The sequence below is a fragment of the Lissotriton helveticus genome, chromosome 12 (genome assembly GCF_964261635.1).
Source record: "Lissotriton helveticus chromosome 12, aLisHel1.1, whole genome shotgun sequence".
NCBI lineage: Eukaryota > Metazoa > Chordata > Amphibia > Caudata > Salamandridae > Lissotriton > Lissotriton helveticus.
The window spans coordinates 679,399,152-679,413,245 of record NC_136073.1 but is presented as its reverse complement, the minus strand read 5'-3'; the positions used below and the strand labels follow the sequence as shown (position 1 = coordinate 679,413,245).

General features: G+C 50.8%; 1 protein-coding gene across 1 annotated transcript in view; it reads right to left on the bottom strand.

Annotated features, from left to right (window-relative positions):
- The window catches only part of GLG1 (golgi glycoprotein 1), a 694,561-nt gene that overhangs the window by 355,240 nt on the left and 325,227 nt on the right, over nt 1–14,094 (bottom strand). Inside the window, exon 9 of the mRNA XM_078669216.1 lies at nt 4,284–4,405. Coding sequence (XP_078525342.1) covers nt 4,284–4,405 — 122 coding nt within the window. The remainder of the gene's footprint in view (nt 1–4,283; nt 4,406–14,094) is intronic.

Here is a 14,094-nt window from a genome sequence, read left to right as displayed (position 1 = left end):
CATCGTCGTCTGGCAACAGTAAACTTTCTCTGCTTATTTGAAAACGTGAAGACATTTTCAAAATCGCCCCAGTGCTGAATCAGCAGCACTGTCAAACCTCAAAGTAAAATCCAGCAACTGTTGGTTACATTCAAAAACGCACGAGGACAATTTAAATAAGCCCATTACATGTGTAAAAAGAGGCAAATGCGCTTCAAGCTCATCACTTGGACTACGTCGCGCAAAGGTTCACACACGTCAAAATGTTTGATGCGAAAATAACTAAAACTATAAATGAAGTAATAGGTTTCTAAATTACAATTGAGAGATTAAAGGGAAATTAAGCAGATTTAGCCAAGAGCTGTAGAGCTTTAACTCGTACAACAAAGGGTGCATTCAAAAATAGCCCTTTAAATAAATATCCCAATTACCTCAAATTTCAACACACAAACAACTGAAAATATCAGGCGATAAGGAAAAATAAAAGTAACAGCTGCATGTAGCTCAGCATTATTTGAAAGGTTTACTCTTCGAAACATAATTTAAATAAATCCTTAAAAAAAACTAACATCATTGCTCCAAACTCTAGCTATTTGAAGGCGGGAGTTTGGTTTAGATCCGTTATATAAGAAAACCTCAATTTGTCACTGAAAGCAAGTGGTCCCGACTGTACCCGTGCTGAGGGAGGGAGGAGAAATACGAGACGGCCTGCTGGCCGTGAGACGTGTGAAGCAGGGGGCGGGGGGAGCGGATACCTTTGAAGTGAAGCTAAGCTTCACTTCAAAGGTCTGGGGGGAGTGCGGCTGAGGGAACAGACGGCGATTTGGTGATGTGCACGCGCATTTTAGGTCAATGCGCAAGCGCATTGACCTAAAAGCCACGGGCACAGCATCAAATCGCCAAGTTCGGTAAAGTCTGTTTAAGCCCCAATAGAGCTTCGCCAGCTAGGCGCATGCGCCCAGCAGGCGAGCCCTAAAAATGCACTCTTATAGAGTGCTTACACAAAAATGACGTGTTTAGAAAGTGAGCAGTGGAAAGACTTAAGTAATGTATCCATGATGCATTGGAGGACAAAAAATGAGAAGGAGCGCCCAGAGAACCAGACCCATAGCAAGGAAGGCTGGGCTGAGGAGACGGAAGCGCCACAGAAGGCTGGGCTGAGGAGACGGAAGCGCCACAGAAGGCTGGGCTGAGGAGACGGAAGCGCCACAGAAGGCTGGGCTGAGGAGACGGAAGCGCCACAGAAGGCTGGGCTGAGGAGACGGAAGCGCCACAGAAGGCTGGGCTGGGGAGACGGAAGCGCCACAGAAGGCTGGGCTGGGGAGACGGAAGCGCCACAGAAGGCTGGGCTGGGGAGACGGAAGCGCCACAGAAGGCTGGGCTGGGGAGACTGTAGAATCACGGAAGGCTGGGCTGGGGGGTCAGAATCACCACAGAGGATGTGGGTCAGAATCACCACAGAGGATGTGGGTCAGAATCACCACAGGGGGGGGGGTGGGTCAATCACCACAGGGGGGGGGGGGGGTCAATCACCACAGGGGGGGGGGTGGGTCAATCACCACAGGGGGGGGGGTGGGTCAATCACCACAGGGGGGGGGGTGGGTCAATCACCACAGGGGGGGGGGTGGGTCAATCACCACAGGGGGGGGGGTGGGTCAATCACCACAGGGGGGGGGTGGGTCAATCACCACAGGGGGGGGGGTGGGTCAATCACCACAGGGGGGGGGGTGGGTCAATCACCACAGGGGGGGGGGGTGGGTCAATCACCACAGGGGGGGGGGGTGGGTCAATCACCACAGGGGGGGGGGGGGTCAATCACCCCAGGGGGGGGGGTGGGTCAATCACACCAGGGGGGTGGGTCAATCACACCAGGGGGGGGGGGGGGGACAGAACCACCAAGGGGGGAGACAGAACCACCAAGGGGGGAGACGGAACCACCAAGGGGGGAGACGGAACCACCAAGGGGGGAGACGGAACCACCAAGGGGGGAGACGGAACCACCAAGGGGGGAGACGGAACCACCAAGGGGGGAGACGGAACCACCAAGGGGGGAGACGGAACCACCAAGGGGGGAGACGGAACCACCAAGGGGGGAGACGGAACCACCAAGGGGGGAGACGGAACCACCAAGGGGGGAGACGGAACCACCAAGGGGGGAGACGGAACCACCAAGGGGGGAGACGGAACCACCAAGGGGGGAGACGGAACCACCAAGGGGGGAGACGGAACCACCAAGGGGGGAGACGGAACCACCAAGGGGGGAGACGGAACCACCAAGGGGGGAGACGGAACCACCAAGGGGGGAGACGGAACCACCAAGGGGGGAGACGGAACCACCAAGGGGGGAGACAGAACCACCAAGGGGGGAGACAGAACCACCAAGGGGGGAGACAGAACCACCAAGGGGGGAGACAGAACCACCAAGGGGGGAGACAGAACCACCAAGGGGGGAGACAGAACCACCAAGGGGGGAGACAGAACCACCAAGGGGGGAGACAGAACCACCAAGGGGGGAGACAGAACCACCAAGGGGGGAGACAGAACCACCAAGGGGGGAGACAGAACCACCAAGGGGGGAGACAGAACCACCAAGGGGGGGGGGGACAGAATCACCACGGGGGAGGGGGGCAGAAGCACCACGGGGGGAACAGAAGCACCACGGGGGGGGAACAGAATCACCACGGGGGATGGGAATCACCATGGGGGAGGGGAATCACCACGGGGGAGGGGAATCACCACGGGGGAGGGGAATCACCACGGGGGAGGGGAATCACCACGGGGGAGGGGAATCACCACGGGGGAGGGGAATCACCACGGGGGAGGGGAATCACCACGGGGGAGGGGAATCACCACGGGGGAGGGGAATCACCACGGGGGAGGGGAATCACCACGGGGGAGGGGAATCACCACGGGGGAGGGGAATCACCACAGGGGAGGGGAATCACCACAGGGGAGGGGATTCACCACAGGGGAGGGGATTCACCACAGGGGAGGGGATTCACCACAGAGGGAGGGGGGCAGAATCCCCATAGAGGGAGGGGGGCAGAATCCCCATAGAGGGAGGGGGGCAGAATCACCACAGAGGGAGGGGGGCAGAATCACCACAGAGGGAGGGGGGCAGAATCACCACAGAGGGAGGGGGGCAGAATCACCACAGAGGGAGGGGGGCAGAATCACCACAGAGGGAGGGGGGCAGAATCACCACAGAGGGAGGGGGGCAGAATCACCACAGAGGGAGGGGGGCAGAATCACCACAGAGGGAGGGGGGCAGAATCACCACAGAGGGAGGGGGGCAGAATCACCACAGAGGGAGGGGGGCAGAATCACCACAGAGGGAGGGGGGCAGAATCACCACAGAGGGAGGGGGGCAGAATCACCACAGAGGGAGGGGGGGGGGGACAGAATCGCCAAAGAGGGAGGGGGGGACAGAATCGCCAAAGAGGGAGGGGGGGACAGAATCGCCGAAGAGGGGGGGGGGGCAGAATCGCCGAAGAGGGAGGGGGGGGACATAATCGCCAAAGAGGGAGGGGGCGCAGTGGAGGACGGGTGCACAAGCACTTTGGAGGGAGCAGCATGGAGCTGGTGTGGAGAGTCATATAGGCAAAAGTGACTAACACCCAACACAGTGGGGGGGAGTACATGGCCAGACAGATGGATACAAATATGCAGTCTTGTCGAGTGCTTAAACAAAAATTACGTGTTTAGAAAGTGAGCAGTGGAAGGACTCAAGTAATGCGTCCATGATGCATTGGAGGACAAAAAATGAGAAGGAGTGCCCAGAGAACCAGACCCATAAGCAAGTAAGTAAACAAGTTATAATATGGCCAATCAATGGCCCACAATGGGCGAGGTCTAAGTTCACTGTAAGCTTACACTAAGACTCGAAACAGACAGCACATGCACGGTCTAGTATTGAGATCTAAAAAGGGGCACTTTTTAAAGCTTCTAAAGAGTCTTAAATAAGTGCTGTTCCACTGGCAAGAAATAATTTGACAGTTTATACCTAACAGGAGGATGCCTCGCTGACTGGTCTCCATTTCATCGAGGCCTACTGTAGGCAAGAGACTAGGTCTCTCTTCTGAACACATATCAGTGAATCTCTTCAAAATGGGTTAACCTTTATGCTCTTCTGCTATTAAATTACGAAGAACTCCACAAGATTAAAGGAAGATGATAAGATGGTTCTTATGTGCCAGTGGTGGGAACAGGGATATGAGAGAATGCACTGCTGTCACAGTTTGAGAATAAATGGCCCAATTCAAGAACAAGCATAGTAAAATGTTTATGAACTTAAAGCAACTTACATAGGATCTCCAGAGTGTATGTGCTTGCAAGCAGTTTGAATGACAGACTCGCAGGCTTCATTCAGAGCTCTATCAATGCGGTAGTCTGCCCCAGGGTCAGTCTCCTGAATCAAGGTTTGAAGCTGCAAGATAACAAAAACAATTGGGCATTATCAGTAACATTATTGCCGGACCTTAAGAGCAAAGCCTAACATCTCAGCAAGGTACCAATATATTTTCCTTACATAAGCGGACATGTAAAAAAGGAAAGGTTACTCACCTTTCACAACATGCTGTCGGATTAATTCTATCTAGGTTATGCATTATCATGTCATCGAAAAGACAAAATCAGGACAGACAAGATCAAAATTATGGGTGGCAATAGCTGTTTAAAATTAAGCTTCCACATCCTGCCCCTCATGACACTGACAGTCGATAGAGAGTGCACACAATCTCCAAAGTGTGTGCTTTACAAAAATTGTTTCCACAATGTGCGAGTCAGCAAGTTGGGACCCCATCTTCAAACTCAAACAAGTAGTGGGGGAAGTTGGGATCATATGTAGATATGAAGTTGCAAAACTACTGTTAAAGGTAACATTGGTTTCAACACCTCAGTATAAATTCACACATTGAGCACACACTTCAGAAAAGTATCTTCTCTCTTACGGTCTATCCAGTGTCATTTGAAACTCATTTACTGTGTTGGAATATTGTACAATCAAGCCACTGTTGATGCTTCGATTGTGTTAATCTCCTTAGCTTTGCCCAAAGTTGCCTTCTAGATCTTTATAAACATTGCAACATGAACTATAAATACCCTGAGAGTCAAGAGTGCGCCAAAAGTTGTTTTTGTCAAGGTAGAGCAGTAGATGGACAAACTAGCAAGATCAAGCTTTGTTACTATAAAAACTCTGACAAATCATCCCCCATTTGGGATTTCCACACAAGGTCCAGGCTACCATCTCCCCCTAGTTCTCTCCAAACTCGATTACGCCAATAGCCTCTACCACGGATCACTTTAACGACCATGAAAAGACTACAACTAATTCAGAACTTTGCTACCAGACAACTTTTACATATAAAACCGCAAGCTCAGATCTCCCCTGCATTGAAAGCTGTGCATTGGCTACCAGTTGCCAGAAGATGCACGTTCAAGTGGCTTTGTATCACCCACAAAGTGATACATGGAACAGAACCATTCTTCATCAGGAATAAAATCGAACACATTCAACAAATGAACCTTCGCTCTTGAATGGCACTTCACCTTAAAATCCCAACGTATAAGAATAAAGCCATGGGCAGCACATCCTTCTCTGTTCAAGCAGCCAAACTATGAACTCTACACTCCCTTACATGAGATCCACGGATAACCACCTTAATCTTCAGAAAACTATTTAAGAATTGCCTCTACCTCACATAACCACCATACACAAACAGAAACATACAGCATATCCCTCTGTATATAAGCATCTTATTGTACTATAGATATGTACCTATATGAGTGTATTGCTTTGTATAAACATGTATAATAATGGTTTTAAAAATATATATATTCATTAGTTCGGCTTAACAGATGTACATATTACTGATAGTTACATTAGTCTATGTCTTTAACATGTATATAAGGGACTGCATAAATAAGTTAATATTTTGTCATAACTATATCTACAATTGCTTTACTATTGAATTACAAAAAAGAAACTTCATTTAAAATACAACAAAACTTGAAAGCTTGAGTTTATTTAATGCATTTTTAATCTACATATTGTACCCTCCTTTATGCATCAATATAATTTCCATTGTACTTATGGACCTTTTATTTATTACTTTTCTTCTTATTGCACAAGTTACTACTTGTGTAACGATATATCTGTAAGAGACATTAGTTAGTGATAGATTCCTTACCTTAGAATATCCCCAGGAGTCAGACTGGATCCGGAAAGTTTTGCTTAGCAGTACCCATGCGCGTCAGTAGATGGCGTCCTGCGGCCGCGCGGCTGTCGCTGGCATTGTAAGTGCAGAGATGCCGTCACGGAGACTACTTAGGCGCCACCCATGCACGCTGACGTCAGTTCTGTACACGACTTTCTGCGCCAGGAACGCAGAGCCATGCAAGATACTGACCATTGGTGCATAAAACTAGGGCCCTAAAAGGGGATGACCTTAACCCTAGTAATCAGTTCGCAGAACGGGGAGGATGGGTGGGGTGGTAAGGAATCTATCACTAACTAATGTCTCTTACAGATATATCGTTACACAAGTAGTAACTTGTGCATCTGAAAGAGACACAGTGGGGAAAGATTCCTCACCTTAGAATAGATACCCCATCAATACCAACCCCGGTGGTGGGTCCGCGAAGAAAATTACACCAGGAAGTCACGCAGAACGGAACGGCCACAGAAGCAGTCTTTCCGGACTGGACTGTCAAGGCAGTAGTGCTTAGTAAACGTGTGCGAGGCCCACGTAGCTGCCTGACAAATGTCCTGCAAGGGAACGCCACGTTCCAAGGCAGTAGTGGCTGCAGTTGCCCTAGTCGAATGGGCACGCAGCCCCACAGGAGGCTCCTTCTTGGCCAAAGAGTAACATTCTTTGATGCACAGAACAAACCACTGGGAAATGGTCAGTTTGTGCACAGCCCGACCTTTTTTGGCACCCACATAGCCAACAAAGAGCTGATCATCCACCCGGAACTGTTGTGCGCGGTGCAGATAAAATGCGAGCGCATGTTTTGGGTCCAGATAGTGGAGCCTCTCCTCTTCCATGGAAGGATGCGGAGGCGGAAAGAAGGTGGGCAAGGTGATAGTCTGCCCAATGTGGAAGGGCGTGACAACCTTTGGCAAGAAATCAGGACGGGTCCTTAGAAGCACCTTGTCCGGATGAATTGAAAGGAAAGGAGGTTTGGAAGAAAGAGCATGGAGATCACTCACTCTTCTGGCAGAGGTGATAGCTACCAGGAAAGCCGTCTTTAAGGTGAGAAGACATAAGGGACAGTTATGAAGGGGCTCAAAGGAAGCGCACATTAAGTAAATCAAGACAAGATTCAAATCCCACTGAGGTATCATGAAAGGCACGGGAGGAAACGCATGTGTAATGCCTTTGAGGAAATGGTAAACAACCGGGGACTTAAAACGAGAAGGCTGATCAGGAAGCCTTAAAAAGGAGGAGATGGCAGAAAGATAAGTTTTGATAGTACCCAGAGCAGAGCACTGCTGGGCAAAAGACAGAAGAAACAGAAGAACCTCAGAAAGAGGGGCAGAAAGAGGATCCACAGCTTTTGCTGTACACCATGCACAAATTTGTTCCATCTGCAGGCGTATACCGTTTTAGTGGAGGGACGCCTGGCTGCCAGAATGATATTACAAATGTCAGGAGGAAGGTCGAAAGCCGTCAACTGTCGCCGCTCAATCTCCACGCATGGAGGTGGAGGCTGGGCAGGTTCAGGTGGAGGACCGTCCCCCGCTGCTGCAACAGAAGATCCTCCCGAAGAGGCAGACAGATCGGGGGATCGATGCTCATACTGAGTAGCTCGGGATACCATATACTTCGAGCCCAGTCCGGAGCCACAAGAATGACTTGGGCCTGGTCGCACCTGATCTTCTTCAGCACTCTGGGCAGAAGTGGTATAGGTGGAAAGGCGTATAACAAACCGCAGCTCCACTCGAGAAGAAAAGCGTCTCTGAGTGAGTGCCGTCTTGGAAATTCCAACGCGCAGAACTGATGACATTGTGCGTTCTCTTCGGTGGCGAATAGATCCAACCAGGGCTCTCCCCACTGCAGAAAGAGACCATGCACCACGTCCGAGTTCAGACGTCATTCATGATCCATCCTGCCCCAGCGGCTGAGTTTGTCTGCCCTGGCGTTCAGAGAACCTGCCAGGTGTTGAACCACCAGGGTAATGTCTTGATGTTCCAGCCATGTCCAGAGGCGCATAGCCTCCTGACATAGGGTCCACGGCCCCGCCCTTTTTGTTGCAATACCACATGGCGGTGGTGTTGTCCGTGAACACCTGCACTACACTTCCCCGGGCGGAGGGAATGAATGCCTTCAGTGCAAGTCGGATCGCCGGCAACTCCAAAAGGTTGATATGGAGCCGGGACTCCGCCGCCAAGTGGCCTCCCCATCCCAGGAGGGATGTATCCGTCACCACTGTGTGCTCCGGTTGGGGAAGGGAGAGGGATCTGCCACTGACCCAATAGTGATTCGTGAGCCACCACTGCAATTGTTGAGCAGTGCCCTCCGAGATCTGAACATGATCGGACAGGTTGCCCTGATGCTGTGCCCACTGGAACTTCAGGTCCCACTGCAGAGCCCACATATGCCATCTAAGTACTGAGAAGGAGGGGTCCCAGTGTGAGAACAATAATTATACAATTTATTGAAGAAAATTATTCAAAAACAACGAATGAAACCACATTGTTTTAATTCACAATGAGGAAAAGTATAGCAAATATACTAACACATCGTTACAACGTATGGTAGGTTGTACAGTGCCCAAGTGGGGAGGGGGAGTGATTAAGTGAGGATGGTGTGGTACGGGAATTGTGACAGTAAAATCAACGTAGTATCAAAAAATGCATTTGTATTGTGATTCTAATACAAACAACACAAGACCAGTAGTTCAATGTAACCATCTGGCATGTGTGAGAAAGTGGCTCTTTATATACTGTTCTCAAATAGGTACAGTGTGCACAGAGTCCACAGACCCCAGAGGTTTGGCAGAGGCTAAAGTTAGATATAACCTTACTCTCTAAAGTGGTAGCTTGGCCGAGCAGTAAGGCAGTATCAGAGGACAGTGTAAAGCATTTGTTGTACACCCTCAGTCAGAAAATGGTTTCACACACTCAAGAACTGAACTCTAGGCAAATTGTTTTGTATCAAAAGATAGTCGTTTTATTTTAGAACCAACAAGGTATCAAAATATACTTTCTCAGAATGAGTTACTTTACTTTGCAAATAGGCAATAGACTTTTGGAATGCAATAGTTACAGTTTCTTGCAATAGGCAACACAATTTCAAACCCAATAACACATTGAGCTCAATGGGGATTTCTAAAAGAAGGTAATAGATAACTTCCTGGATTACTTTTCTAACTGCAGGACTGGATCCTAGATTCAGTCCTGAGACAGGCACTGTGAACAGTTGAGCAAAATCGGTTAAGTCACAGTAGTGATTTTTAAGTAATATGTTGGTATTTTAAAAGTTGACAGAAGAAATTTCACAGAAAAACAATGATTTCCTATGAAAGAAATTCACTTAGCAGGTAAGTGGGGTTATGGATACTCTTTCGAACTCAGGGATGGATCTAGAACCAGCACTGGTAGATATACAGGCGATTTTTAACGAATATTTGTAAGTTTGCAAAATCGACACTTAACTTTTTCAGCAAAAACCAGTCAATGTTATACTATGGAAGGAAATTCAGATTGCAGGTAAAGTAGGTTTGCGTTACTTTTGTAATCCAGTGTTGGGCTCCTAGGTTCAGCACTGGGACATCGATCTTAAACAGGTAAGTAATAACGTTTTCGTAGTTTGTACAATTTTTAAGGAATATTTGTAATTGGCAAAAATCGACACTTTGAAGAAATTTTACAGAAAAACAGTCAATGATTTCATATGGAAGAAAATTGAGTTAGCGGTAAGTACGGTTGTAATTACTTTTCAGGGTCCGTGCTGGGCACCAAACTCCAAAACGATACAAAAGGGGATGATGGACGGAGCGTTTGAGCAAATCAAACACTCACCCCCAGTCAACTGATCTGGGTTTAATCCATCACCATTCTTTAGCTCACTCAGCCACCCCAGTTCAGATATGGCCATATGCAAATCAGTCTGACCCTGTGCCTCATGGGAACAGTCCAGCCCGAACTGCCAAGCCATGTCTTCCCTGGACCGGAAACAAGCATCCTGGGACCGGTTTCGGATTCATAATCCTCATCAGCCAGGCTATCTTGAATCCAGTGGCCAAGTGAGCAAGGGACTCACATCTGAGCATACCCTGCCACACTTAGGGCGAACAAAGCACCAAGATCCAGCACTGGGATCTCCCCTAGTAGCAGGTGAGTAAACAGGAAATCGTGGTTCGGCTGATTTTAGACGAATATTTTAAAGTTTCAAAACTCCACACTTAGAAGAATTTTCAAGTGAAACCAGTCCATGTTACCCTATGGAAGAAAAGTGAGTTATCGGCTTTTGGGTAAGTACTCGACTGGCAGAGTTAAGGTTCTGGGCATAGACTCCGGGGTCTCCCAGGGTCAGGTGAGTACAGTGGTTACACTCTCAGCGGCCCAGGAGCTGCCGGGTGCAGAGTGAGTTAGGCCCAATGTTATCCTATGGAAGGCAGGGGGCACTTGGTTGCTGACTGCTGGCTAGCAGGTCACGCGGCTGTGGGAGCTGGGCTCCTGGTCACTCACTCAGGGCAAGTGGGGAAGTGAGATAGGATAGAGGTTGCACTCCCAGGGGCACTCGGGCGGCTGGGTGCAGGGTGCTTTTGAGCCGTCGGGCGCTGAATGTTATTTAATGGAGATCTTGGAAAGTGAACAAAGGCTGCAGGCTCGGGGACGGAGATTCTTCAGGTGCGACCACCACTTCGAGAGGTAAGTTGGGAAGTTGGAGGAGGGGTGGACACCCAGGAGTTGGGCACAGTAGGCCGTGGGGCACCGGGTGCAGGGGTGTATTTGGCGTCTGGGAATATTACCCTCAGCTGGTCGAGGTATGGGGGGGGGCATGGTTCGGAGGCTGCAGGCGTCGTCTGGTTCATCGAGGGGGGTCTTTGAGCACTGGACTTCGGTCCCAGTCGCCGGTGGGACGTCCTTGTGGTCTTGATTCACTCCAGCACAGCCCAGGCTTGGCGGGTGCAGAGTGTGCAGGGTTCGCGGTTCCGGGCTGATGCCACGGCTTGTTACTTGTTTTGAGCAGTACCACTGCTCGTGGGAGACCCAGGTAGTCAGTCACAAGGCAGTCAGGTCCTCCGGGATTTTTGAGGTTGCTGACCACTGGAGACACTGGGGTTTAGCAGGAGCAGGTTCGAGGATCGACAGGCCAGTAGGGCTGGGGCCAAATCAGTTGGTGTCTTCCTCTTTTTAGCAGCTGCACGGCAGGTCTTCTTGTTCCTAGTTATTCTTTCTTGTTTCGGAATCTGGATCCGAGGAAGGAAGATTCAGGGTGCCCCTAAATACTACATTTAGGGGCTGAACAGGAAGGATGAGTGCAGGGACCAATAGGTCCCTGTCCTGGGGTGGGTACACCCCCTAACCTGCTCCTCTCCTGTGGGAGGGGGGCAGGAGCCCAGCTGTGAGTGGGTAGGGCTCCCCATCGTAAAGATGGCGGTAGCCCCTGAGTCCTGCTTCACCTCGCCTCTCCCACCTGAGGGGTGGAGTTGGCACAGGCTGGAACACCCCCTTTCCTGACGTAGGGTTTCCCGCCAGTCTCCCCGTCAGAGTACTGGTGTTGGCCAGTTGCTGAGTACAGCAAGTGGCCTGGAGAAGCTCATAAAGGCAGCCTTTGAAGCATCCCCCTGCCCCTCCTGGGGGCGGAGACTTAGCACCTCGCCCAGGATGTGCATTGTTGCAGGCCCAGGAGAACGGGGGCTCTCCACCCAGGGCTCCAGCAACATGTCTGTTGTGTGGCAGGCCAGGCAGCCTCTCAGACAAGACGTGGATTGTAGGTTAGGTTTCAGGGGGCATCTCCAAGATGTCCTGTGTAGTGCCTTTTACATTAAATATTACACTGGCATCAGTGTGGGTTTAATGTGCTGAGAAGTTTGGTATCAAACTTTTCAGTCTTCAGTATAGCCATTATGGTGCTGTGGAGTTCGTAATGACAACCTCCCTGCACCATATACTCTTAATGGCATCACTGCACTTACAGTGCCCAGGAATGGCCCTGAGTACTGTAGGGGCACAGGGCTCATGCACCTGGGCCCACACCACTGGCATAGGGCACCCAGCTAGAGGGGTGACTGATGTATGCCAGGGCAGTGCGTTTGTGGGCATGGCACACAGCGATGTGTGCCATGTAGACTCTTTGTTTAGTTCTGCACCAAGACACTCAGCCTGCAAAGGCAGTGTGTTTGTGTGTCAGGGTGCAGGGCCCCTAAGGGTGGAACAATAAGTGCTGCAGCCCTTAGGGGTCTTCTCTGGTCACGATGCCCTTGGTACCTATGGTACCATTTACCAGGGGCTGACATGTGGCCAGAGATGCCAATTGGGTTTAGGCTAAAGTACAGTTTTTAGGGAAGGAACACAGGCCCTGGGTACCTGATTGAGAGGGACCCAGGGCACACCAAGGAAAAGTGCATCAGGTATCAGGCACAAAAGTGGGGGGAGTTACTGCAACAGAAACCCACTTCCTTACAGCCTGTTGCACTAGCAGGATGCAGGAGGCCATCAGGCCCAGGAGCTGGAGGGTCATCCTGACAAACCCGGGATAGAGGCCGAAAGATCGGAATCATAGCCTGATTATCCCGGACTCACTGCTTGGGAAGATAAACCCCAAACCGCGTAAAATCCAGATCCTCTCCGATGAAGGGGAGCTTCTGTGAGGGACTCAGGTGCGACTTCGGCATGTTGATGGAGAACCCGAGCAAATGCAGTTAGTCGGCAATAGTCTGAAGGTGGTTGACTACCATTTGGGGCGAGCCAGCCTTCAATAACCAGTCATCGAGGTAGGGGAAGACTGGCACCCCAGACCTGCGCAGATGAGCCGTGACCACTGCCATCACTTTCGTGAACACCCGAGGTGCACTGGTATGGCCGAAGGGGAGCACGGCAAACTGAAAATGCTCCTGGCTTACCATGAACCACAGGTAACGCCGATGGGCCGGCACGACAGGGATTTGAAAATAAGCGTCCTGCAAGTCCAACACTACCATCCAGTCTCCAGGGTCTAGGGCAGCCAGGACCTGAGCCAGAGTCAGCATTTTGAACTTCTCCTTCCGGAGGAAGTGATTGACGTCCTGGAGGTCCAAGATGGGGCGCAGGCCCTTTTGTCCTTCTTGGGGACCAGAAAGTGGTGGGAATAACAAACAATCCCAACTTCCTGCTGCGGAACACACTCGATGGCCCCCTTGGCCAAGAGGGCCTTCACTTCCTGTTGGAGAAGAACCAAATGATTCCCAGACATGCGGTGGCACAGAGGTGGCATGGCTGGAGGGGAGGACTGAAAGGGAAGGGAGTAACCCTTGTGGATTAACTGCAGCACCCACTTGTCCGATGGGATATCACGCCAGTGGGGGAGGTGGTGGCGGTTCCTGCCAGACACCGGCGTTGAGTGTTCCACGATGCTCGGAAGGTTTGGAGGTAGGAGCAGCGGGGGTGGAGGTGGACTGACCCGCACGCTGATTCTAAGACCGGCCCTTGCAGAAGCCGCAACCATGGCCGCGCTCAGGCTGGTTCTGCACAGGCTTGTTGAAGGAACGTGCCTGGGTGCTTCTGCCCCAGCAACGAAATGAAAGAAAACCAGGAGTGGCCGGATTCTTTGCAGAAAGACCCAAGGACTTGGACGTGGCCCGTGAGTCCTTAAAACGCTCCAACGCACTGTCAGCCTTACCGCCAAACAGGCAGGTGTCATCAAAGGGCATATCCATGAGCGAGCTCTGGACATCGGTGGAGAACCCAGTCGAACGCAACCAGGCGACGCAACGCCACAGTCGTAGAAAACACCCTGCACAGTGAGTCTGCAGTGTCCAAACCACACCGAAAAGCGAACTAAACCGCATCCTTACCTTCAGCAGTCGCTTGACAAAGGACAACCAGGACCTCCTCAGGGTACTGAGGCAACACTTGAGTGACGGAACCCCACACTGCGTGAGAGTAGCAGCCCAACAAACAGGCGG